At 49.0% G+C, this 23,836-nt stretch overlaps 9 protein-coding genes across 9 annotated transcripts; 4 read left to right on the forward strand and 5 right to left on the reverse strand.

The window, feature by feature from the left end:
• Nucleotides 1-84: 84 nt before the first annotated feature.
• F5B22DRAFT_648588 (Ribokinase-like protein) lies at nt 85-1,503 on the forward strand (the record flags this gene model as incomplete). Its single annotated transcript, XM_047979036.1, has 5 exons — nt 85-138; nt 195-205; nt 275-354; nt 420-750; nt 843-1,503. The coding sequence occupies 5 exons, from the start codon at nt 85-87 to the stop codon at nt 1,501-1,503; spliced, it is 1,137 nt and encodes a 378-aa protein (XP_047828771.1).
• Nucleotides 1,504-2,024: 521 nt separating this feature from the next.
• Nucleotides 2,025-3,141, reverse strand: F5B22DRAFT_304661 (deoxyuridine 5'-triphosphate nucleotidohydrolase). The gene is made up of 2 exons (XM_047970562.1): nt 2,717-3,141; nt 2,025-2,604 (listed from the first exon to the last, which is right to left on the reverse strand). The coding sequence occupies exons 1-2, from the start codon at nt 3,015-3,017 to the stop codon at nt 2,345-2,347; spliced, it is 561 nt and encodes a 186-aa protein (XP_047828772.1). The 5' UTR covers nt 3,018-3,141; the 3' UTR covers nt 2,025-2,344.
• A 465-nt stretch (nt 3,142-3,606) lies between these two features.
• On the reverse strand, nt 3,607-4,670 carry F5B22DRAFT_648590 (uncharacterized protein; the record flags this gene model as incomplete). The annotated part of the gene is made up of 2 exons (XM_047979037.1): nt 3,607-4,488; nt 4,545-4,670. 2 exons carry the CDS (start codon nt 4,668-4,670, stop codon nt 3,607-3,609), a joined length of 1,008 nt encoding a protein of 335 aa, XP_047828773.1.
• A 1,627-nt stretch (nt 4,671-6,297) lies between these two features.
• On the forward strand, nt 6,298-8,474 carry F5B22DRAFT_657785 (KH domain-containing protein). The gene is made up of 2 exons (XM_047980074.1): nt 6,298-7,011; nt 7,080-8,474. Exons 1-2 carry the CDS (start codon nt 6,463-6,465, stop codon nt 7,983-7,985), a joined length of 1,455 nt encoding a protein of 484 aa, XP_047828774.1. The 5' UTR covers nt 6,298-6,462; the 3' UTR covers nt 7,986-8,474.
• Nucleotides 8,475-10,855, reverse strand: F5B22DRAFT_304790 (uncharacterized protein). Its single transcript, XM_047970563.1, has 2 exons — nt 10,538-10,855; nt 8,475-10,475 (listed from the first exon to the last, which is right to left on the reverse strand). Exons 1-2 carry the CDS (start codon nt 10,622-10,624, stop codon nt 8,964-8,966), a joined length of 1,599 nt encoding a protein of 532 aa, XP_047828775.1. The 5' UTR covers nt 10,625-10,855; the 3' UTR covers nt 8,475-8,963.
• A 2,209-nt stretch (nt 10,856-13,064) lies between these two features.
• Nucleotides 13,065-14,776, forward strand: F5B22DRAFT_637752 (pyridoxal phosphate-dependent transferase; the record flags this gene model as incomplete). Its single annotated transcript, XM_047977483.1, has 3 exons — nt 13,065-13,113; nt 13,195-13,357; nt 13,453-14,776. 3 exons carry the CDS (start codon nt 13,065-13,067, stop codon nt 14,774-14,776), a joined length of 1,536 nt encoding a protein of 511 aa, XP_047828776.1.
• A 61-nt stretch (nt 14,777-14,837) lies between these two features.
• F5B22DRAFT_304853 (uncharacterized protein) lies at nt 14,838-15,779 on the reverse strand. Its single transcript, XM_047970564.1, has one exon. It carries the CDS (start codon nt 15,688-15,690, stop codon nt 15,175-15,177), a length of 516 nt encoding a protein of 171 aa, XP_047828777.1. The 5' UTR covers nt 15,691-15,779; the 3' UTR covers nt 14,838-15,174.
• Nucleotides 15,780-20,332: 4,553 nt separating this feature from the next.
• F5B22DRAFT_657791 (neutral protease) lies at nt 20,333-21,545 on the forward strand (the record flags this gene model as incomplete). The annotated part of the gene is made up of 2 exons (XM_047980075.1): nt 20,333-20,555; nt 20,622-21,545. The coding sequence occupies 2 exons, from the start codon at nt 20,333-20,335 to the stop codon at nt 21,434-21,436; spliced, it is 1,038 nt and encodes a 345-aa protein (XP_047828778.1). The 3' UTR covers nt 21,437-21,545.
• Nucleotides 21,472-23,071, reverse strand: F5B22DRAFT_615049 (putative 2-dehydropantoate 2-reductase). Its single transcript, XM_047975508.1, has 2 exons — nt 22,585-23,071; nt 21,472-22,493 (listed from the first exon to the last, which is right to left on the reverse strand). The coding sequence occupies exons 1-2, from the start codon at nt 22,781-22,783 to the stop codon at nt 21,655-21,657; spliced, it is 1,038 nt and encodes a 345-aa protein (XP_047828779.1). The 5' UTR covers nt 22,784-23,071; the 3' UTR covers nt 21,472-21,654.
• Nucleotides 23,072-23,836: the final 765 nt, after the last annotated feature.

Raw genomic sequence — 23,836 nt, forward strand, 5'->3', positions numbered from 1 at the left:
TGGTCTTGTTCTAAGCCTCTGGACCTCCGCATCCTGCAAAACCAACATTCCCTAGAGCGGCGAGATTCCTACCTTTTCTTTTCGATGAGTTCACAACCGCCGGTGCCAGAGACGAGCGTCCTGGCGGTTGCCAGCCATGTAGGAATACTATACTCCAACATCCGTTTCGACCTGCAACTAACACTGCTGTGAAGGTTGTCTCGGGGTGAGTCCCATACCGCCAAGCTCTTTCTTCTTGCCCGTGATCTACCATGCTGACTGGTTTTCTGAGCAGGCATGTAGGCAACAAAATTGCAGTGTTTGTACTGCAGTCAATGGGCTGTGATGCCTCTGTTCTGAATACAGTGCAGTTCAGTATGTTTGCGCTCCGCTCTTATCTACCAGTACGCCAGATAGTGTGAACCTGACATGGCAGATAGGCAACCACACAGGTTACAGAAGGACTAGAGGCACTAAACTTACGGCGCAAGAGATCACAGATCTTTGGGATGGGCTCAAACAATCCCATCTAGACAGCTTTGACATGATGCTGTCAGGCTACGTGCCCGGCGCCGCAGGCGTCGAGGCTGTTGGCCGGATAGCCAAAGAGCTGAAAGCAGATGCTGCCTCGAAGCCAGGTAGCTTCTTCTGGGTACTCGACCCTGTCATGGGCGACAATGGGAAGATATACGTCGCAGAAGACGTAGTCCCTGCTTATCGAAGCCTGATTCACCATGCAGACTTGATCCTGCCCAACCAATTTGAGGCCGAGTGCGTCTTTCTGCTTCATTCATTTCCTTCTGCCCTATTCCTAAGCTCTCTATTCAAAAACTGCTAACATAATATATGCGCCATATATGCAGGCTTCTTTCAGGGGTCAAGATTACTGACTCTGCATCTCTTGAGCGCGCCATTGAAGTGTTGCATGATACATACAATATACCGCACATCGTAATAACATCTGTCTCGCTGCCCATTCGTAGCGCCTCTCAAACACCATCCTCAACACGACCGGCATCTCCTATGCAGTCACAACCTCCCACCACACCCACTATGTCCGTTGTAGGTTCAACACGAACCTCTGACCGCAAGCCCCGCCTTTTCACGATTCAATTCCCCGTCTTCAATGCCTATTTCAGCGGCACAGGCGACATGTTCGCGGCCCTGATGGTGGTGCGTATGCGTGAAGCCGTCGCCTACTATGCCGCTGAAAACACACGGCACACGGCATCGTGGCTAAGCCCGGACAATGTCGAGGCCACAGATCTACCCCTCGCGCGTGCGGCCGAGAAAGTCCTAGCCAGTATGCACGAAGTGTTGGCGCAGACATGTGAACAGATGCCTTCGGAACTCGCGGCTACTATTTCGCGACTCGCTACGCGTAGAGGCGTAAGTGAGGACGCCATACGTGCGGATAGCGAGACAATGCATCTTCTCAAGTCTCAGGCCGCCGAACTCAAACTCACCCGAAATCTGGGATGTCTGAGGGAACCCGCTATAGAGTATCGCGCCGAGAAGATGTGAGCGTAGTGACGGAACATGGATTCAAGCATTCCGTATTAGCGTCAGATTTGCAGAGTTACCAGAAGTGTTATAGAAACCACAATAAAACGATGATACATAGTTTCGAGAGATCGTAGCAATGTAGAACAGGATCAGGAAAACACTGCTTTGTGTATATGCATGCGAAAGATTGGGAGCGAGACATGTCCTGAAGTTGCGCATCAACTTGTATCATTTGTGGTCTATTTTACACGGACCTGATCTCTAATCTATGCTTTCCCTGTAGTTGTCTTAGCAATGCAGCCCCCAAAGTTACTCCGGTAATGTACTGGATCAACCCGATTGGAATCTCCAGTAGGCTTCCTCTCCTCAGGTCCATCGATTACCACTCAAGTCTGTGTGCGCTTTTAGGAATCAACTGTTTAATCCGGATACCGGTAATTTTTTTTTTTTTTTTTTACTGCGTTGGATGTCCTGTATACCACCAGAGACTCATCGCAGGGGCTATCAGTTTGCGTAGAAACTTCTTTTGCGTTCTTATCCTGCGAAATTTGATTCGTTTGTAAGTACTTCATGACTTACGACATTGAACTGTGATATTTCCTGGTAATTGAACTGGGGAGGCCTCTTGTGACACGGATAGCTCCGTCGAAAATATTCTTCCTTATTATTTTCTTCATTTTTGTCTTCGTATCTCTGCAATTCACTCACCCTTCACCCTCCTCCCGACACATCGTCGTGAGAGGGGCCCCGTGTGCTTAGGGCAGGTAGCAGAGTGTTCTGGCGTTAGGCGAGGAAGCGAGTGGCGATGGCGGGGATTGGACGCGTTATGGAGGTACGGCAGAGAGAAAGGAGAAGACTCTTAGTTCGTGCCCGTGCTGCCGAAGCCGCCGGCGCCACGCACGCTCTCCTCAAGCTCGGCTACCTCGACTACCTCGGGCGTATATATGCGCTCGATCACGAGCTGCGCTATGCGGTCGCCCTCGGCGATGCTATAGTCAACGTCGCTGTGGTTGAACAGCAGGATTTTCACCTGGCCCCTGTAGTCGGCGTCGATGACGCCCGCGCCGGTCTGGATCGAGTGCTTAGAGGCGAGACCGGAGCGGGGTGCGACGCGGCCGTCTGTTGGATTTCAATGGTCTCGTTAGTGGGTGTGCATATTTTGAGCGTACTTTTGTTGTTTATGAGGCATGAGTGGGTGGGAGGCAGGACTGAGGTGCGAGACGCGACGTACAGGTTCCAGCTGGTACAGCAATGGCAATGTCAGTGTCCACGAGCACCTTGCCTCGGGCGGGCACTGTGGTCGCCTGCGAAGAGTACATGTCGTAGCCTGCGGCAAAGGCGCTGCCGCGAGTGGGTAGACGAGCCTTGTCAGACAGCTTCTTGATTAACAGCGGCGGAGACTGCTCGAGCCGGGGGACGGGAACGCTGGCGTTGGTGCTGTTGTCGGCCATTGTGCTTGTGATGGTGTTATCTGTCTTGACTCTTTTGGCTGGTGGCGAGTTCGGAGGAGAGACGACAGAGTCAGTAGTCATGTTATGAAAACTAGGTCTGCGTGTACAATTCTGGCAGACTGAAGTCTCAAGTAGGTATACACGATTAAGTTCGTTTGGAGGCTCAATGGGATATGAAATATGCAGAGGGTACGAATTGCGGTGTCGGAAAGAGGGGAGGTACCTATAGTAGGTAGTGAATGCGCGCTCGAGACGCGCGAGACGCGTTGATGAGTTCTTAAGATAGGTGGGGTCTCCCGAAAAGGAATTGGCGAATAAAGCACTGGTAGATGGTACCTTACCTAGGCAGGTTAATGAACAGATCAACTTTACGGCCGCTCTTCTCCTTGACAAATTGTTGCACACGGAATTATATAACCTCGCCTAGATTTACCAAGCTCGTGGCCACGGCGGCTTGTCATCTAGCCAGGCTACCACGTGTTACCTAATGAAACCGTGCAGATCGCGTTCGCAGATTCTTGACATCATTTTGCCTCAAAATGAGCCGATATTAAATGGGATTATGGAATGCATCACAGCACAGTACTTAATCGTAAGCGAGATGGTGGTGGAACAGAATAAATCCCAGTAGACTCTCTCCAACGAGAGCAAAGCATCTGCCAAAGCGTTCTTAGTCATCTAACTCTCTGCCAAAATCTAGCAGTCGTAGCCTGCTCGAGTCCTTGGGATGGAATTGCGCAGCTTTTGCTCGCACGAGAAATCTTGCGGCCGCAGATTCTTTAGGCAGATAGACATAGGCAGCTGAGCTATCACCCTGAGACTGTGCAAGGCCATTGAGCAGCTGTTCTGTTAGATCTCGCATTTCCTCCCCTGCCGCTGTGATTTCGTCTCTGTCATGTTTCTCATGGCGGCCTTTTTCTCCCTCGCGAGGACGCCATATCTCGTCGATGCGTCTTTGCCGGTTGTCATCTTCGGCTTTTGCTTTTGCAGCTTTAACCCGTCCCTGGGAGTTGAACCCCGCCACTAGATCCTGCTCGTTTATATTCATCATGTCACCGACTACTGGACCCCCAAGTTCCTCAGCCGCGAGCATCCCGGCTAGATGGTCATTAATAAATGCCCTAAGCGATCTGAGTAGCTTGGAAGTCTCAATGCTGTACGTTTTCTTCTTTTGTTTTAGATCTTCGATCCTTTCGCGTGCAATATCCTCGGGCCCCATCTCCATGCGAGTCTCTAGCCCATCCTGCAGTGACTGGATGCGACCTCGAAGACTGTGGGCAAGAGCCTGTTGGTTACTGAAATCTACCTTTGCAAGCTCGAGTTTCTTTTTCGCGTCTTCGACAGACTGACTATGAGTCGATAGATATGCCTTCGTCTCTTCCACAGTTCGATGGGTTCTGCGCAGGGCAATCAACGCAGGTAGAACAGAATCAGGGAATGGAAGGTATGGCGTTGAGGATGCTAGCTCGTTATACGCCATTTTCATGATATCGTAAGGGGCCGTTGATGGTAGGCTCTGACCGGCACGACTCACGATAGAGGATGCGCGTAGCTGTATCCCTGTCAGTTCGTGATGTAATGAGATTCGTAAGGGAGGCGAAAGCTTACTTTTTGCAATGCATCTTCATGCTCTTTGACTACGCCTTGTAGTTCCAGCATGGTCTGTTCAAGGTTCCTAGCATGGAACTCATCGTAACTGCTGGTTTGATGCGCCTCGCTTGTCGGATCAGTCATGGTGCTCATGCTGGAGTCATCAGGCATCAAGTGTTTAGAATGCGATAATGGATGTAGACATTAGAACACCTCGTCTGTATGGTTGGCTTCAGCTGCAAGGAGTCGGTAGGTCCAACCCGAATTTGGCGCCTGTATGGTTCTACTTAATACAGATCTCCAATCACAGTAATCCTAGCTCGCATGAAGTATTGTCTCGGTACTGAATATTGAAAGTTTCACATTCAAATCGGTTGACTCGAATGACTCGCATACATCTCATTGAGCGTTGCATTCTCCCAGCTCGCCAGTCTGTCCCAGCTCTGCAATTGACCATAGCTTTGAGGTCTGGATGCAGCGCTAAAATAGTGCATTTAGACAGTACATACAGTATGGCGCTCATATCCACCTGCCTACAGCGCTCGGACTCCCCAGAAATCCATCTGTTGGAACTCGTCTGTTGGTGACTATTGCCCAACTGTGCGTCACTGTGTATAGAAATGATCATGTACTATGTAGCGTCGATCTTACAGAATTACAGTACATGTACAGTACGGAGGTCAAGGTCGTATATGTCCATCACCCTTAATATTGGCCTACCATGCCAAGCCTGATGTATACTTGCAACCCAGACCTACGTACATGCAGCGCTTACCTGGTTACTGCCTGGTATTATTAACCTTAGGGGACCTGAGACTAACCACCTAAGGTTAGTTACTTGTGAATGAAGACAGTTAGCGTTCGTATTTTGGCTCGTACAGTGTTCTATAAACTGTATAAGAGACACAAAGGCCAAGAGCTACTATTACTGTAGTACTTACGTACTACAGTATATGTATGTAAGTAGGTAGGTAGATCTCAGCAAGCTAACCAGGTATCCCTAGCTCTTCGGCACAACTCTGCTTGGTCTGTCAACCTTCACCTCATTCAACAACGACAACGCGGCCACATCAGTCGTCTTTCATCATCTCTCTTTCGATACTAGGCATCGCCCGCTGCAACTGCCATCTCCGCAGTCATCGGGGAAGTCGAGGAAGGCTCTCAACGGCTGCTAGGAAGGAAGAAGCGTAGAATAAGAAAAAAGAAAGGACAATCGGCAGCTTGCAGTTGCTTGCGGCTGTTCTGTTCTCTGGAGTTCTGCCTGACGGAGCAAAGGTTTGAGGAAAACTTCACTCGTCAAGTTCTACTACCTCATCGCTCTCCATCATCCTTCACCTACCTACTTACTTCCACGCTGCCTGCCTGCTCGCCCTCACCACCTCTATTATCCAAGCCACAACACGTAGAACACGTATACGCAGCCAGACTCGAGGTGTCTGACGGCGTCCCTTTTCATCATACACCAACTTCACTCGTGTTTCACTTGTGTTATCCGCTTCGCGTCTCTGCTCTGCTGCCTCTTTCTCACTCTCATTCAACCCACCGCCACGCCTAGAGTCTTGCCACTTGCCAGGCATCCAATACCACTCCTCAACCCTCATCGCCCATCTTTGCGAACGGCTGAATCCAGCGAGATTTGCATCCGTCACCCACATCCTGTCGTCATTGCCCGATTTGACCTGGCCTGACGACGTCGACCTTGCCGCATCTATCTCGACCCGACCCTCAGATCACGTACAAAGCCTTTACCTGCCTATTGTGCCTCATCGCTTGCATTCCGCCCCGAGCCCTTACACCTGCACGTTTTCCTACGAAGAAACCTCAAGGTGTAGATAAGAAAGATTCGATAATCAATTTCAATCAATATTCCGGCAATTTAAGGCGTATCTCACAGAAAATCATCGTGTGACAATCTCTTCAGCAGATTTAGGACAAAATGTCTGCCTCTCCGACTCAGCCGACCAACCCAGCGAAGCGTCCACTGGAGGATGCATCTTCGCCTTCTCGCTCTAATGACCAGCCCGAAGCCAAACGACCAGCACTTGACAAGGTCATTCATGTCGATCATGAGGAAGAGAAACCCAAAATTGCAGAGAGTAATGGCGATAGTGTGCCAGACGCAACGGATGCCAACGGTACATCTAAAACAACTACTCATGATAAGCCCGTAGTCAAAGACGAGCAAGGGGATACTATTGTGGGTGATGCCAATGATTCTAAGGCTGGCACAGCCGTCCCTGCCGTTGTAACGGGTACAGCATCAGTACCCACAGCAACTCCAGCCAATGTTGCAGATGAAACTGCATGGATTCACGTGAGAGCGGTCATCTCGAGCCCGGAGGCTGCCACTATCATTGGCAAGGGTGGTGAGAATGTATCCAATATTCGAAAGTTATCTGGTGCCAAGTGCACTGTCAGTGACTACCAGAAGGGTGCTGTAGAACGAATTTTGACCGTCAGCGGCGTTGTTGATGCTGTTGCTAAGGTAGGTTTGCAAATCTCCTTTATTTTGCCTATTTACCGTCCAGTTACTGTACAGCTGACACTACCTAGGCCTTTGGCTTGATTATTCGCACACTGAACAACGAGCCTCTGGATGAACCTTCGAGCGCGCAGTCCAAGACATATCCGCTACGCCTGTTGATCCCACACGTGCTAATCGGTTCAATCATTGGCAAAGGTGGCGTACGTATTCGTGAGATTCAAGATGCCTCAGGTGCCCGGCTTAATGCCTCGGATTCTTGCCTTCCCCTATCAAGTGAACGCTCCCTTGTTGTCATGGGAGTAGCAGATGCTGTGCATATTGCGACTTACTACGTTGGTAGCACTCTTCTCGAACAGCTCAACGAACGATTTGGAGGTCCAGCAGCCTCAGCCTACGCAACCCGAAGCGGTGGTCCGGCTGGTGCTGTGCCAGGAGGAATGCAAGTAATCCCATACAGTCCACAGCAAGCAGGAGGTAACTATGGCCACCGTGAAAACTATGGAAGACGTCCTGATCCCCGATCCCAACACTACCCCCCAGCGCCATACGCTCAGCCATACCCGCATGCACCCGCGCCCCATGCCAACCCCAATGTCGCCATGCACTATCCCCCTCAGGCTAGTGGATATGGTGCTGCCCCGCACATGCCTCCCCACCAACAAGGTGGTCACGTTGCTGGCCCTCAGCATCATAGTGGCCCTCCAGCTCAGCCTATGCAAGGTGGTATGGCAGGTACACCGCTAACTCAACAGATCTATATTCCGAACGATATGGTTGGTGCAATTATCGGCAAGGGTGGTTCCAAGATCAACGAAATACGAACAATCAGCGGTAGCGTCATCAAAATCAACGAACCCCAAGACAACAGTAACGAGCGACTTGTGACCATCACAGGGACGGAAGAGTGTAATAGAATGGCACTTTATATGCTATACTCTCGACTTGGTGAGCTGAAGAACCAAAAAGCGGCTTAACTAATGCCGACTTAATCTACCTTCATCGCGAGGACAAGGCTAATCCTCGCTCCTCCATCCAGAAAGCGAGAAACACCGCATCTAAAATGTCACAGCCCTCTCATTGCCTTCCGAGCTCCCCGGCACGATTTATATTTTCTCCAGCGCCACGCTTTTGTCGTCGTCGTAACTGCTAACGTGGCTCTTAAGCTTCTTGTCCTGGAAGGGAGGTAATGGCGGTAGTTGGCGTCAAGGTTTGGTCTCGGACTGTTTCCATATTTCTACAAGGTTATTGTCAAAAAAGGTTCGGTTTGGCTGGGACAGGGGAAAGTTGCCAGCTATTTGGTATGAAGACAGGTTGATTATCTGAGGGCATTATGGTAGCCCTTTAATCTTTTTTAGATGACACTTCATCACATTACACTTATGCTTTAGTCCCTACTTCACAGTCTACCGCGTGCCCCACTCGTGTCCTAACCGTTCAATCATCCCTTCTCTAGGCCTGGATCTGTTTACAAGGTGCCCAACGCTGCCATATACTGACAAGACAACAATTGACTTTCTCTCTCAGAATGGTAACGCTAATTTTTCTCTCTCTCAGGTTTCGAAACTCCCTTATGATCTACTTAGTAGGACATTTTGTATCACAAAGATGCATCCCTGTTTTAGAAAAGGGGTTGAGACAAGCTTGGGGTGGGATATCAATATGGCAGACAAGGGACCATCGCAAACATGAAGCACCTAATAGCACTCACATTTTAGGTAAGTGTTAAGAAATCTGCTTCTTCATGCTTCCAAAGGAGAACTAATATTTAGGATCGACTATTGCAATATTACATGTTAAGGGGGAATAGAGAAAGTGCATGGTATGCTCCACTGCTCAAAACATTCGTGCTTTAACTTTATCATATCTCATCATTACTTTTTATGGCAACATTAAACTAAACATTGATACCGTGATGACGAGTTCTTAAAGCCTTCTCAACCCTTAGGCGCTAGTCAGAAATTCTCGAAGCCTAAATTCCACATAGAGTCTGGCGGCGACGTATCACTGAACAAACTAAAATTATTTGGGAGCCTGTTAGTAATATGTTCTGCCATGGTCAGCAAGTTGTCATCTTCAGCAAAGCGCCGGTCAGGCGACTTAGAGGAGTTTGAGCATTCCTCCTCTTCTGTGAAGTTAACGTAGCTCGGCCTTTCGTTCATAAATTCTCTTCTTATTAATTGATTGGGCAGCCCTGGATTCTGTGCCTGAACTTGGGACCCGAAGTCCTGCTCGGGATGAGAGAACGGGCAAGGCGGGGGCGCTGCTCCCTCTCCAAATAGCTTTTTCCAGCCCCAGTACCATTTCTTTTCCCTGGACAGCCGCATCCGCGGGAACACTGGCAATCTGTTGACGGGAACACCCCCGGTGGGTAGCTTGCAGTACTGTGCGTGGTGGGCCAGCGACATGGCCGTGTCGAAGGTTAGCCAGCAGAGGTTGCAATGGATCGGTCCGAGCTTATGTTTGTTTTTAAGATGCTGTCCTAAGTGGCCGACAGAATCGAAGCCTTTCAAGACACAAGCGAAGTATCGCTTTGGGTCGTACTTGTAGAAGGGACAGGCGAGACGTTGAGTGCCATCCGATTTACAACACTCGTGATGGCGAGATACACCCTTTGCTGTGAGTCTTTGCTCAGATGACGAGCTGATTGACTTTTTGGATTTGGTGGATGGGCTAGGGATGTGCGAGAGCGCAGGGCAGCCACCACGGGATCTTATTGAGGTATTGTCCGGGATCTCTGACCACTCTGTCGAAAATGATCCTGAAATTGTTCCATCTGGCAGTATCGGGACGGTATATATCTGGGCAGCAGTTTGGTCTCTAGAACCAGTCGCTGTGGTGGCACTGTCGACATATTTGCGCTTGAGTTCCCCCTTAGACTCAACTGAATGATATTGGGTATCAACAACAGAACAAGAGGCTTTACTCGCATGTTGTACTGTGGTCAACTGACAAAGGGGACTGGGGATCTGTGGGGAGTTGGTGGGCAGGTGAGGTCTCGCATCGTTGTAAGCGACTTCGGCAGAAGACAACGAGCCATGGAAAGGCTCATGGAAAGGTATTGGTACAAGACCGAGACCTAAATTCCACTTCCCCAGTGCAAGGTCACTACTCTGCTGCGTAGATGTTTCGGACTGGGTACTGGTGCCGATGCTGGTACCGGTACCGACGAGATAAGGTTGGTTCAGTGGCAAGGGCGAGAAGGCCAACTCATTACTGGATATTGCACTCCCGGCGTGGTCGAGTGGTGTTGCGGCTCTGTGGCTACAGTCATAATAATTATGGGGTATTACATGGCTGGCCTTTGGCAGAGCCTCATACTGCTGGAAGCCCGGGACTGGTATATCAAGAAGTGGCTTCCCCCCAACTGGCACCCACTCAGCCTTTGAACGACTACACCTTCGTTTCCCACAATTCACACAGATCTCGTCGAGTGCATCATTCATCGGCCCAAATTGGCATTCGTACTATGATACTTCTCGTTAATGTGACTTCTTTTTGGATTTTGTAATGCGGGTCTCATGCTCACACAAAACCAGACTTGGAGATGAGGTGACAGCTTCCTACGGCGCGTAGTGTCATTATGGCGTGAGCTTACTCGTTTCTTCTGCGACATTGGTGCTTTCGGCGTGCTCTAAGACCCTCTTGAATATGATATGTCGTGATTAAGCACAATACGATCACGAAGGTTCTTTTTTTTTTTTTTGGTATGTCACTAGATGAGGACGAGCATTGGAATGTCTACGATCTATAGTGCTAGCCCGGTGACTACCCCCCAGTGTATTCCTATTTCTTCTACCAATAAGGCCAGCCCAGCCTAATCACTGCTCGTAGAGTTCTGTTCTAATAGGATATGACGCTCAATAACTTGACCAAGCTCGACTTGCGAAGAAGTCCTTCTCGACCTGGGCTGTGATCGAAAGTCACTTATACAATGTATCTTACGATCACAGCTGCGGAGAGCAGCGGCACGACATGTTTGAACAGAAGTATCTTTTGATCAAATCTTGGATTACTGCCTTCTTTAGGGTCATACACTAGCACATGGGCCAACGTCATTGGCTTGTCTTGACTAGTCTCATGCATGTGTTTTGCACATGCAGCGGTGCGAGTTTCGATAGAACGCACACATAGCTACGCGTTGATTGGCACGGGGATTGAAAGAGTGTAAGCCCGAAAGTTCCCCAAATGCGGGAGACGGTGAAACTACTGAGCACCAGCGCCTTGGAGCTCTGACGAGGCGCTTCACCTTTTTGCTTGGCATATCCCAAAGGTCAGCACTCTGTATCACAGAGATGCGAGGTCAGGGTTAGGCCATCTTAGCATATTAACAATTCGACAATCAAGCGTGTTCGAACATCAATTCAGACGCCTTAGCGTATAGGGCATCAAAGCTAGTTCGTCAACAGACATATATAATACTGATTGTATGAGCCAGTAAGCCTGTGGCTCGGCAACACATTCTCTCCGGCCTTCGAATGTTGTACCGAAGCTGTACGCGGAGGTCATACGCGCCGAACCTCGGGGCCATCAATTAACCTGCCTAGCTCGCACTGATCTGAGACACCGCATTCGTGTCTCTTGCCTCGTTGCGAGGTGGCTTCTGACTGGTCATTCAACTACTCGTACATTGCATCTTACTGTGACCTAAGCACAGCTTCAACTTCCCGGTTATATTGGGCGTGCAACCTACAATAAGACTCGCCAAGGAACAGCTCCGGGTAATCATTGCTTCAATACATGTGACGAGCTATCGAAACGTACGAAGGACGCTGTTTAGGGCGAATCAGACTGAGTCTCATTGCAAATGCCTAGGGCTTCTGCAGCTTGCTGTTGAACACCTCGGGGTACAGATTTCACTTTGTATATGTACATTAATGGTTGGGATTCTCAAATCCTATCAACATCTACCTTACCCTCCAAAGTTTCTGTTGCAGGAGTTGAGAGTGCTAGGTAGTGTCACATCGTAGCACTTCCTTTAAAGTTGTTATTCCCTTATTACTGTCCTAATCCTCAGCGTCTTGGTAGGGCTACAAGCAGAGCCCTCGATGCTATAATGTAAAGTGCGCTCATGTTGAAGGTGTCACTCGTATGCTGATTTTCCTGACGCTTGTGGCCCAGAGATAGGACAGCTACCTAGAGAGTTCGGTGTCGAATAAAAGCTTCCATGGCTATAATGCTTGAATAGAGGAATGGGTAGTATACTATGACATATTCCCGCCAGCCGTTGATTACATAATACTAAACGGATTCATGCTAGAGGTTAGTGCAGGACATGGAGATTTTGTGCTTGCTCTACCGGGAGAATTGAGTGAATGAACCACCGGTAAACTGGTATTTACCGACGGCATAAATTGACAGGGTATTCTTGTAAAGTGAATTCGAATCAAGATCCAGTTTGACGTATCCCAGGTAAGGGGTTCGCCCTCCTAGTCTTGAATGAACCTCCTGAGTAAGTATTTTTGTTAGAATATAGCCCTTAATAAGGGGGCACCTACAACTACCTTTTGGCGCAGTGGTTATTTCTAACAATTTTAAGGCATCTTAGATGAGCTTTTCAGCGGGAGCAGAACTAGCGAAACAGTAGAGTCCCTACTTGTGGTCACTCTCTCATACACAAATCACGGGCCGAGTTTCTGGGCAAGCAGATATAAAGGCGTATTGTCTTGATCTTGATTGCTTAGTTGACGTCCCGGCAACCTCATACCTCACCATTATATAATTACTTCACGCTTCATCTCCGTCAGTGTAGTGCCGGTGCTGGTGAGGAGTCAAGGTCAAGTCAAGGTGGGGTGCGGAACGATTCGGGTGGGCCCCTGCTCATGACAGAAGGGCGTTAACCCTGTCAAAAACTCGACAAGTAGTCTCGATTGCTTCCGGTACACTTCGGCATAGAATAAATGTGATAGCTCGGTGGCCGAACTTCTCAAATATAATGGTGTCAAGATCCTGACTGGATTGTAATTCTGTTCCTAATCCCATAGAGAGAAGCCGGAAGATAAGAGTAAATTTACTTCTGTTTCATTTTATCATTGCAAGAACGGTATCGCGAAGTCATGGACTCCCAACAGTTCCGAGAAGCGGCCATCTCGTCCCTTGACCAGAGTGAGTTCTAAACGATGCACTGCCTTGAACGGTGTCTTTTACGGCCATGAAGAACTCACATAATTATCTCGTCTTTCAAAGTCGTCAAATACTATGATACGCTTGAGGATCGGCGGGTCTTGCCTACCGTTGAGCCAGGGTATCTGAAAAAGCTGCTGCCGGAGGAGGCCCCGCAGAACGGTGAGACATGGGCCGATATCCAGAGGGACATTGAAACGAAGATATTGCCCGGGATCACACACTGGTACGTCAATATTGGCATGTCCTCTCACGAGATCTAGCCGCAAGCTTCGTTTTGTCCATAGACACAGGCGGCCAACCACATTGATGCACTAACAGGCAATCTCCCAACTTCTTGGCATGGTTTCCCTCCTCAAGTAGCTTCCCGGCGATGCTGGGCGAGATGTACTCCACCGCCTTCACCGGCGCGGCTTTCAACTGGATTTGTTCCCCCGTGGTAACAGAGCTAGAGACCATCGTGTTGGACTGGTTGGCACGGGCCTTTGCGCTGCCATCCTGCTACCTGTCGACGGGCCCCACGCGCGGAGGTGGTGTGATTCACGGCACAGCATCGGAGGCCATTGCGACGGTCATGGTCGCGGCGCGGGACAAGTACCTGCGCGAGGCGACGGCTCACATCACCGACGAAGAGGAGCGCGAAGATGCCATTGCGTTACGGCGCACAAAGCTGGTGGCACTCGGTAGCGCAGCGACACATTCGGCTACGAAGAAGGCGGCACAGATCACGGGCGTCCGGTTCCGCGCTGTCCCCGTGCATGCCGAAGACGGGTACAGAATGACGGGTGCAGAGCTGCGCAAGACCATTGAGGGACTACATGCCAAGGGACTTGAGGTTTTCTACATCACAACAACGCTCGGTACGACGGATACCTGCGCCATAGACGACATGGACAGTATCGCTGATCTTCTCGACGAAATCGCGCCGGCGGCAACACTGACGCCCGAACAGAAGCGGGACGGCCAGGGCGAGATCTGGGTCCATGTAGATGCGGCCTACGCGGGCTCTGCCCTCGTGTGTCCCGAGTACCAGCACCTGACGCCCGTGCTCGCTCGCTTCCACAGCTACAATGTAAACGTGCACAAGTGGCTGCTGGTCAACTTCGACTGCAGCCTCCTGTACGTGCGCGACCGCAACTGGCTAATCGACGCGCTAAGCGTCAACCTCGCCATCCTCAAGAACGCCCACACGGATAGTGGGCTCGTGACCGACTACCGGGACTGGCAGATCCCTTTCGGTCGCCGCTTCCGGAGCCTGAAGGTATGGTTCGTGATTCGCATGTACGGCATCAACGGACTGCGGGCGCACGTTCGCAAACACATCAAGCTAGCCGAGGACTTCGCCGGCATGTTGCAGACCCGGCCTGACCTATTTGAGATCGTCACGGGCCCGCGGTATGCGCTGACTGTGTTCAAGCTGAAGCACAAAAGCCGGACGGCGACGGTTGAGGAGGTTAACGCCCTTACGAAAAAGTCGTACGATGACGTGGTGGCTGAGGGAAAGATTTTCCTGTCGAGCACCGTTGTCGGAGGCGTGTTCGCCATACGACATAACCCTGCGACGCCGTTCGTCGAGGCACATCATGTTAAGAAGCACTTCGAGATTCTAGTTGCTGCCGCCGAGAAAGCACTCGTTGAGGCTTGAAGGTTTCCTAAGACGGGGCGTTAAAAGTGATAATAGGAGAGATCAGGATATTATACATAGATTAGATAGATCTTTATTTTCTACTCTTATGCTTTTTTATGGTATTCGTTATGTTATCTGCTAACCACTGTGTAGTAGATATGCAAATGATTTCCCCTCATAAATCATGATTTTCGTGTTTCCCTTTTTATTCCAATGCATATAATCGTGTATCGTACCACCCTTGCTGAATCCTGAAGTCCATAGATGGCCAAATGTTGCAAGTTCATGTTTCCCATATATCCATCAATACTCCATGCTAACTCTTTTTCGTTTCCGTTTGTAAACAAGTCTTAAAAATGATGTGTGGTGAAATGGTTCTGTGATTTCACGTGTAGAGTCGTATAGACAGCCGACTATTACCACGAATCGCGACGAATTCTTCGTCGACTAGCTGAATCAGAACCTCTCGGGTCCTCGTATTGCCTCTCGCATCGATAATCATCTCGAGGATCATATCGCGGCCTATAACCACGGTATTCGTCATCGCGTCTTGCATCGTCACGATAACCTGCGGACTGACGACGTCTTGGATCATAAGCACAGCGCTCTGGTGCACCCCAGTCGCCCCTTCTGCTTGATTGACCGCTCTCAGAACCCCTATGATCTCGGCGGGGTTCCGGTGTTCTGTCATGATATGCCTTGTCACGCTGGTGACGGTCTCGTTCGTCGTGTTCTTTGCCCTTCTTCTCTGCACACTTCTGTACTTGCTTGTCTATGTCCCACGCTAGCGTCAGTCCGATCAGGCCAAGCGTGGCAATCTCTGTGAATCCAAATGGATGCTGTTTCTCAAGCTGTTTCCGGTGCTTGCGTTGCTCTGGGTGAGCCCGGGACGGGAGGAGATTCCGAGGGTCGGGAGGTGGCGACAATTTCATTGTGGATACAGGCGAATGCTATGAATTCGGTCCAGGAGAAGGGGTGTAGTATATTCGTGTGAAGGATGAAGATTTGTCAATAGTACAGTGGCGAATACTGCGATCAGCGTTGAAGTGTTGTGTTATTGTTAGAAGCCAAGTTAACCAGACGGCTTCTTGACGTCGAGCCTGGCTAGCTTAGCATTGAAGATAGCTTTTCGAATACTGAAACACATTTCCTCCAAACCTCCATTGATTAAGGAGGCGAGGGAGGGTATCCCCCCCTTTAAGTATATGTAGAGAGGCGAGAGGCATTGGCATCATTTTAGCGCCGTGTAGCGTCGATGCCATCGTGCTTGTTGTGGCACGGACAGACACGGACATGGGGGTGAGACAAGCAAAGCCGGCAATGATCCAACAGGATGATGTGCGAATGTGCATCATCGAACAGACGAGAACTGCTCGCAATTCGACGGCTCGAAATCGTGGCACCAGGGACCAGCCGTATCGGGGACGCTGTGGTGGGACGTCCAATGTCTCCGGGCTACGCCGAGGCCATGATGTCATTGTTCAGCGAGAGCTAATGCGCCACGGGACAGGGGTCATCGCACGATCTCATGTTCATCCCACCGCTCCATCGTCATCGTTCACCGTGTATACCACGGTCAGTGCCACGGTGGTGTAGTCGAGGTACTGTACTCTTGAGAATGGCCAACCAAATATCGGACTGGACAGTGACCGGAGAAAGCTAGAATCTTTGGTTTGAGCTTTTCAAATGCCCTTGCATAGTATTGCCACTGGCGTGGGCCACGATTGCAGCGAAAGGGTACTTACATTGCGTTTTCTGACGATGCCTGCTCTTGTGGACGATGCCATGTTTTACTTCGCGTATCTCCATCTACCTAGTCATCCTTGTCTTTCAGGCCCCGCCTGTGGTTGATTGGCGGACCGGGTTCTGGCTGATTTGAAGCCTGATTTGTGTGCTCATATAGCACACCAGAGAACACACCTCGGCCATTGGTCATCACGGGATCAATTTATTAGACGAATTTCCGGGTCAATTGAGGCGCTGATCTCAACCCGAACCGTAATTTGGCTTCAGCTTCAAGGATTTCGAGAATTTGACAGTTGACGTCGTTTCGGACCAGTGCATTCATTGAGTTGCTGCACAAGATGGAAGTGTTGGCAAGCCGGGAGCGAACGAGACTCTACGGGTGTGCGCGGCGCCTGCGGACGGCGAATCATAACGAAGACTATATCTACGGAATCATGCAAGTCTGAGAGTTTCAGCTTGAGATAGCTGATCAGAGAGCAATTCCACCGCGAGCATGGTCACTGCAAGAACTAAATCTTGAGCTTGGACAGCGCTTCGATGATATTCGTCGTGCAAATATGCAGTCTCCAATGTGACTAATTAAGCTCCTCGATATATGGCGACTTCTTGGCGTTGCTCCAACCTCTTTGTAATCTATCAAAAGCACACGCCTTTCCCAGACAGGTGCGCCCACAGTTGGCCACTCATCTTTTTGGTGGTTATGCGACAGAGGGGTTGAGCTCCAGTGTTGATGTTGACATTAAGCCTACCACTACTCCAACCAAATAGATCTCCCATCTTCCACAATCTGAGGACCAATGGAGCATTCGTGAACACGCCAGCTTTTCTGGTCTGTCGGTGGAGTAATGTGAACAAACATTTGACTCAGGATTGGGTACATACATTGAACTGCCTCCCCAAATTCTTCATCAAGGCCGTCTAGTGCATAAAGCTGATCAGAGTTAGGATTCGCCGCTTTACCTACCCTGAAATTGGGTCTTATGACTTGCATTATACCGTAGAATCGGTCTCTTTCAAGCGTAGGTTTCCGCTTCATAGAAACTGCCAGGAGTCCCATAGAGTTGTTATACCTCAGAGCCGAGAGTCCAGTGTCATGGATCATCTGGATTAATCTAGAGAGATTGGTGTTGTCTCTTGAGGCTCTTGTTCTTTCAGTCTAGTTCATGATGCGGTTGCAAAGACTGAACATGTGTTTCAAAGAAGCACTTTTGAAGACAATCTGTGTGCTGCTTACAATACCTCGAGAGGATGGTAGCCTAGGCACAGCTATATCTCCTTTGAGCGGTCCAGAGTGATTTGAACCACAGATCCGCTGTCGACCATCCCAGTGTTCGAATCGCTAAATCTACCCCGTGCCGTTCATCATACGGCACTTTTGAGTCATAGGGTTCGTTATGCAATTCCCAGTTAGCCACGGCTAATTCGTCAATAAGCTTCTCAAGTCTCTGGTATTGTGTGTGACTTAGCCAGACATAGCAATGTTCAACATGTCGAAAATCGCGCGTTTGTCTGCCTATCTCAACCGTCTGAACTGGCGAATCGCGCGACTCAATGTAAGCGCCATCAAGCTAGATGAACTCGAAGGAAGTTCGGCGATGCTCGAGGAAGTGGCAGGTGACTGGACTTGGAATTGAAGATATTCAGATTATAATGATCAAGTAGGGCTGCAGGAGTCCTTGATCAACCAATTCCTTATTGGTCTTGGTGGCTTGACTCGATTCTATACACAACTAGTCTGCCAGCCCTAGCCGCCTAGGTCTCATTAGCTTGTTTATTCTGTATAATCTCATTTTCAATATTGCCTGCATGCTTTTGAAGATTATGAACAACCTGCAGTGACTTTTCGTACGGCCGAAGTACAAGGGGTACTTTGCATGTTCAGCTTATACGCGTGTAACAACTCAATGGGTATTGCTCTCCGTATATTCTAAGTTCCGTCTAAAAAAGCTGAAATCCCAGCCAAAATTATTTCAACACTTTTATTAGCTTCTATTACCCAGTCTTCCATCGATAGTCAATCAACCATAAATCTCGAGAACTTCGGATTACGACTATTTAGAATCCTTCATAATTCAAAAATGGGAGTGGAGAGCCAAGAGCTCGCCCCTGTAAGTGACTAGAGTTTGCACTCAAAGGTTCTGCCGCAGGTCTTATTGACGAAAAGAAAGATGCCATAGTCTTCCGATTCGCTTTTCGGGCAAATGTCAAAGGGGAACTCCTAAGAACTAATTCATCACTCCCATTTTCTCCCTGCTCACCTTCTTTGTACTATTTGATGATATTGGGCGTAGACATGATCGCCGGAGCCCGACTACTTATTCTAAGCAGAATATGTCTCGTATTACGGAACATGACATAGACTCAAATCATCCAGAGTTCCAGGATGAGCCAAGATAGCCTAGGCGTTTGCTTCCATATCCCGTCTATAACATCCTGTTACACGTGCACTCTGTACTAGCTGAATATGCAGTTCGCCTAGCACTTCGGCCGTACGAAGGACCTTTGCAGGCTGTTCATGATCTCTCAAGACATGCAGGCAATATTGGGCAATATTGTAAAGTGAGGTTATACAGACCTCGCTTCTTGAAACAGACCCTTGAGACCTAGGCGGTCTGGGCCGGCAGACCAGTTGTATATAGAGTCAAGTCAAGCCATCAACAACCGAGAAGGAGTTGGTTGGTCAATGACTCATGCAGCTCCAGTTAATCATTACAATCTGAATAGCATCAAGTTCCAAGCCTAGCTATCTGCCCTTGTTATACTATATTATTGAGAGAAGAATAACTCTTGAATTCTTGCGTATAGAATTTATCAAATTTGTAGTGCTTATAATAACATGCACGCAGGCAGATCATGTGCATGACCTGGTTACGTTTTATTAACAGCAATATTACGGTGTGGTATTATAGCTCTTACTAATAGGTGGTTGATGAGCTTAGCTTCATATATTGATGATTGTGGAAACCCAAACTATTCTGTTACCGAATAATCCTCCGAAGTAATCGTCACGATAGAGCCTAGATCAGGTAGGTGTTATGTCTTGGCATGTTTCGAAGACCGAATTTGACAGCAAATGTATGCCCGTCTCACGCTCTTATTGCTTAACAACCGCCGATTTAGCCTATCCAGCAAGCTACCAGTCAAAGCTCACAATCAACACCAACGGCTGCCAAGATAGCTAGCTGTTGATAGTAGATGAGGTCCTTCCTGAGAAGGCGATGATTGACGGATATGAGGTCTCCATAAAACTTGCCGATCCCCTCCTGGATCTAACGCCGATTTGAGTAGGTGAGGATAGGCTCCCATAGCCAGATTTACGACGTCTTCAATACTGCCAAGAGCAAGTCATTGAAACAAGCTTTATGTGCAAGCTCTTGGCTGCATGGCTGGTAAGTCAAGGACTTGAAGCCTAGGCTTGTTAATTATCGACTTTGAGTAGCGAATTTTGAACTTCAAATGGTGGACGTATTGTTGTTGTTTGAGACTGGGAATCAATTGAGTATCAGATAGATTGTAAGCGCCCTGAATTGCAGCTCCATTGAACGACCCTGAATATCTTATTGACATTCCATCTTTAGCCTCGCGGATCGACAAGCTGATGCACCGCTGATCCCAACATCTGATGATCCCCGGCCCTCTCATAGAGATGTCGGAATAGTATCAGCGAGTGAGGCACTGATCTACAGTTCGAGGAAGTATAAAAGAGAGGTTAGGTCAATTGTTTAACAGCATAGTTCTCTCTTCATCCTCATCTTCATCCTCATCACCTCAACTCCGACAGCTATCGCCCTAGCATACTTCAAGTCAAAATTTCTTGAATCTTTCAAAATGAAGTTCTTCGCCGGTGCTGCTCTCCTCGCTTCCGTAGCGAGTGCTGCCTCTATCGACAATGCCAAACGTGCGTCTCCTCTCGACGTAAAGATCGAGATGGTCGGTAACTCCGGCATTAAAGCCAGCATTACCAACACTGGTTCCTCTGACTTGAAGGTGCTCAAGACTGGTTCTCTGCTCGACTCGGTCGCCACCGAGAAGGTCAAGGTCTACCAAGGCAGTAAGTCGAAAACGCTCCTACTCGCTCTTAAATGATTTAATTATTGGAGGATTAACAATATCACAGAGAACCAGGTCAAATTCTCTGGTCTTCGTCTCCGTATGATGGCCAACAACCTGCCTGAGGCGGGCTTCCAGACTATCAAGGCTGGCAAGACCGTCTCGGCGACATTTGATGCCGCAGAACTACACGACCTAAGTGCCGGTGGCGCTTACGACATTGTTTCCAAGGGCGCTCTTCAATACGCTGCTGTAGACTCCAACAAGATCGAGGGTTCCGTCCCTTATAGCAGCAACGTCATCTCTACCAAGGTGGACGGCTCGAAGGCCTCCGCGGCCTTCAAGAGTTTCCACACGAAGCGTGAGGCTGTACAGGATGACTGCTCGGGTTCCGAGCTTGAGGCGACTGTCAACGGCATCAACGGCGCCGCAGAGCTTGCACAAGCCGCTGCCTCGGCTGCCAGCAGCGACGATGACAAGCTAGTCGAGTTCTTTGGCACCACATCTGTGCGCGACCAAGTTGTCGATGTTTTCAACAAGGTAGCCGACGAGACCAGCAGCACCTCAAGTGGTGCCGCATACTACTGTACCGACGTGTACAGTGCCTGCAGCAACGGCGTTCTGGCATACACCCTGCCCTCTGAGGACTTCATCGTCAACTGTCCACTTTTCTTCAGCGACTTACCTGCTGCTTCCAGCCAGTGTCATGCGCAGGACCAGCAGTCGACTGCTTTGCACGAGACGACACACTTATCGGAGATCGCGGGCACCGATGATCTCGGCTACGGCTATTCTGCCGCCACTGCCCTTTCTACACAGGATGCGTTGAACAATGCCGATTCGTACGCCCTGTTCGCGCAGGCTGTCTACGCCGGCTGCTAGATTTGTGGCAAGGTGAGGGCGGCGATGATCTGATGATGATGATGAACAACTCTTCTTGAACTACATGTATATAATGAACATACCCATTCAGCCGAGTATATACATTATTGGTATTATATCTTCTATCTTGCTACAAGATTATGCAAACCAGGTGCTAATTAATGCTCCCAAAGACTACTCTAAATGTTAACCTGGAGTAGTACACGACTGCCATCTCGCTATTGATAGGGGTTACCACTTGTAAATGTAGGCTCCCAGAGCCCCTTCTTTTCCATGATCGCCAGCTGCATGCCCTTCAGAATTCCGTATATAGTTCGCAGGGTGGGCATCTGGACGTTGCAGGCCTCGCCCTCCCGCAGTGGCTCCCCTACGATTGTCTCGATCTCCATTAAGTTCCCTTTCTCCACATCCTGGCACATACTAGGCTTGAATGCGTTATCTGTCGGATCGACGCGGATTGCCTTGTCTGGCACATCATCGGGCAGGTTCACACCATTCGCGCGGGCCGCGGCCATGATCTCAAGCATGATGGGCTGGATCAGGTCATCGATTATGTGCTTGCTCATTCGCATGCGCGCTGTGTCCATGTGCAACACTGCTGAGACCGGGTTGTACGATGCATTGTATACGAGCTTGCGCCAACGCGCGAATTTTACATCAGCGTCAAACACAACGTCCAGTTTACCAGCAGCATTATACGCCGCAATGTAACGCCGTGCCGCCTCCTCTGCCATGCCGGGTGAAACGTGGGGATTGTAAAAGGGCCCTATTTTCTGTACATCTTTATCGTCATGCAGAAACTTCCCATGAGAGGTTTCCGTTACCGAGATATAGGATACGCTGCTGATGACGGGGTTTGTCGGGAAGCGCTCTATCAGCGGCTTCTCGATATTAAGGCCGTTCTGTGACAGCACTATGGCTGTCTTTCCTGGCGTTACGGCGGGCGCTATGATGTCTGCTACAGCAGGGGAGACGTCTGGAATATTCTTGGTAGTCACCAGAATGAAGTCGAAGGGCTGTAGCATTTCTTCATTCACATCGGGGATGGTCTTCCGAACTAGATAGGGAACCTGGGTCAGTGTCGCGTCGCACCTGTTGGCGAGCAGTGAAAGGCTAGGTAAAGTTATATGGTCGCGGGCGCTACTCACTTGCGGTCGGTCGCCATGCTCTAATATCATGGCCGTGTTCAATCGAATCAATGTCTATCCCATCCCTCTCAACGGCCGAATAATTAGATCTCATCACGGCCGTGACTTCGGCTCTACCCCCTGTCTCGAGTGCATACGCCGCCATAGTTCCGACACCACCACACCCGACGAGCAGAACTCTCGTTCTTACCTGTACCATAGCGACTGCACAGCGTTCATCTCCAGCTCAGAAAAAGCAGATCTTAGGATGGTAAGCTTGAAGGGGGATATAGGCGAAAGATCAGAAACCCCGAGCTTCTAGAAAGCTACGCAGCCAATGATTGTAGGCTTTCTGTTATCTCCCTGCCTTCACTACTCTATCACTGCAGTCGATTGGCGCCCTGCTCTGAATGTTCCTGCTTCATCACTTTGGTCGAAGCATACACCTCAAAGTTTTCCACTTGACGGTCCTCGAAAAGGCGGTTAGTTGCAATCAGGCTCTATACCGTTTAGGAAAGGTTCTGTTCTGATTGGGTTAAAGACCCCTCCTCCCCTCCAGCGAATATTACTGGACAGGTATACCTCCTCCTGGACACCTTCCCGATGAGTCATCATGACTGCCCCCTTAATTAACTGTGTTAACACTATACTTCTTATTATAGTTCTACACATATTGTATTGTTCACAATCTTTAACTAAGAGGTTAAACTATTGATCTTAATAAAATAAAATAAAGAAACATAGTAAAATAAAGAAATAACTAACTTAACTATAACTAGTAAAATAAAGAAATATAATAAAATAAAGAAAATGTTATTATTTATAATAAAAGGGTTATTGAACAATGCCTTTCACAATATGCCAGTTAAAAACCTATATTGTGGTATTGAAAGAATAGGTTTCCCACCTCATGAAGCATAAATAGGCCGGTTTGGAAGCTCATAAGCAGAGAATTGAAAAGACATCATCATAATCAACTCGTCTCAAGCAACCTCAACACAAACTAACTACCAAACAACGTATCAAATCAGTCTATTAACAACCTTCTCAAACACACAACTAGGCAAGATGAATCAGTACTGGTGCTGCCTTTGCGAGAAAAACCGAACCTTTTGGCAGGGAATCTGTGAGGTCTGCTATCACAACTTTTGTGGTAACTGTGGCCCCCGCCGCGCTTAGACAATCTGACATGTCAGCCTCTGCTCCTTTCCATTTGGTTTCACCATGCCTCCAAAACTATTTCTCTTTTCTTTTTCTTTTTCCTTCTTTTCTT

This window comes from Xylaria bambusicola, assembly GCF_022495145.1.
Source record: "Xylaria bambusicola strain CBS 139988 unplaced genomic scaffold F5B22scaffold_35, whole genome shotgun sequence".
Lineage (NCBI taxonomy): Eukaryota > Fungi > Ascomycota > Sordariomycetes > Xylariales > Xylariaceae > Xylaria > Xylaria bambusicola.

Bases quoted from the DNA above. Each gene is read 5' to 3' on its own strand.
- F5B22DRAFT_304790 (XM_047970563.1), bottom strand. From the start codon at position 10,624: ATGTCGCAGAAGAAACGAGTAAGCTCACGCCATAATGACACTACGCGC. The intron at 10,476-10,537 runs GTGAGCATGAGA...GAAGTATCATAG, and splicing joins ATCTCCAAGTCTGGTTTTGT to TACGAATGCCAATTTGGGCC.
- F5B22DRAFT_657785 (XM_047980074.1), top strand. From the start codon at position 6,463: ATGTCTGCCTCTCCGACTCAGCCGACCAACCCAGCGAAGCGTCCACTG. The intron at 7,012-7,079 runs GTAGGTTTGCAA...GACACTACCTAG, and splicing joins TTGTTGATGCTGTTGCTAAG to GCCTTTGGCTTGATTATTCG.
- F5B22DRAFT_304853 (XM_047970564.1), bottom strand. From the start codon at position 15,690: ATGAAATTGTCGCCACCTCCCGACCCTCGGAATCTCCTCCCGTCCCGG.
- F5B22DRAFT_304661 (XM_047970562.1), bottom strand. From the start codon at position 3,017: ATGACTACTGACTCTGTCGTCTCTCCTCCGAACTCGCCACCAGCCAAA. The intron at 2,605-2,716 runs GTACGTCGCGTC...GAAATCCAACAG, and splicing joins TGCTGTACCAGCTGGAACCT to ACGGCCGCGTCGCACCCCGC.
- F5B22DRAFT_615049 (XM_047975508.1), bottom strand. From the start codon at position 22,783: ATGGTACAGGTAAGAACGAGAGTTCTGCTCGTCGGGTGTGGTGGTGTC. The intron at 22,494-22,584 runs GTGAGTAGCGCC...TTCCCTATCTAG, and splicing joins AGCATGGCGACCGACCGCAA to TTCGGAAGACCATCCCCGAT.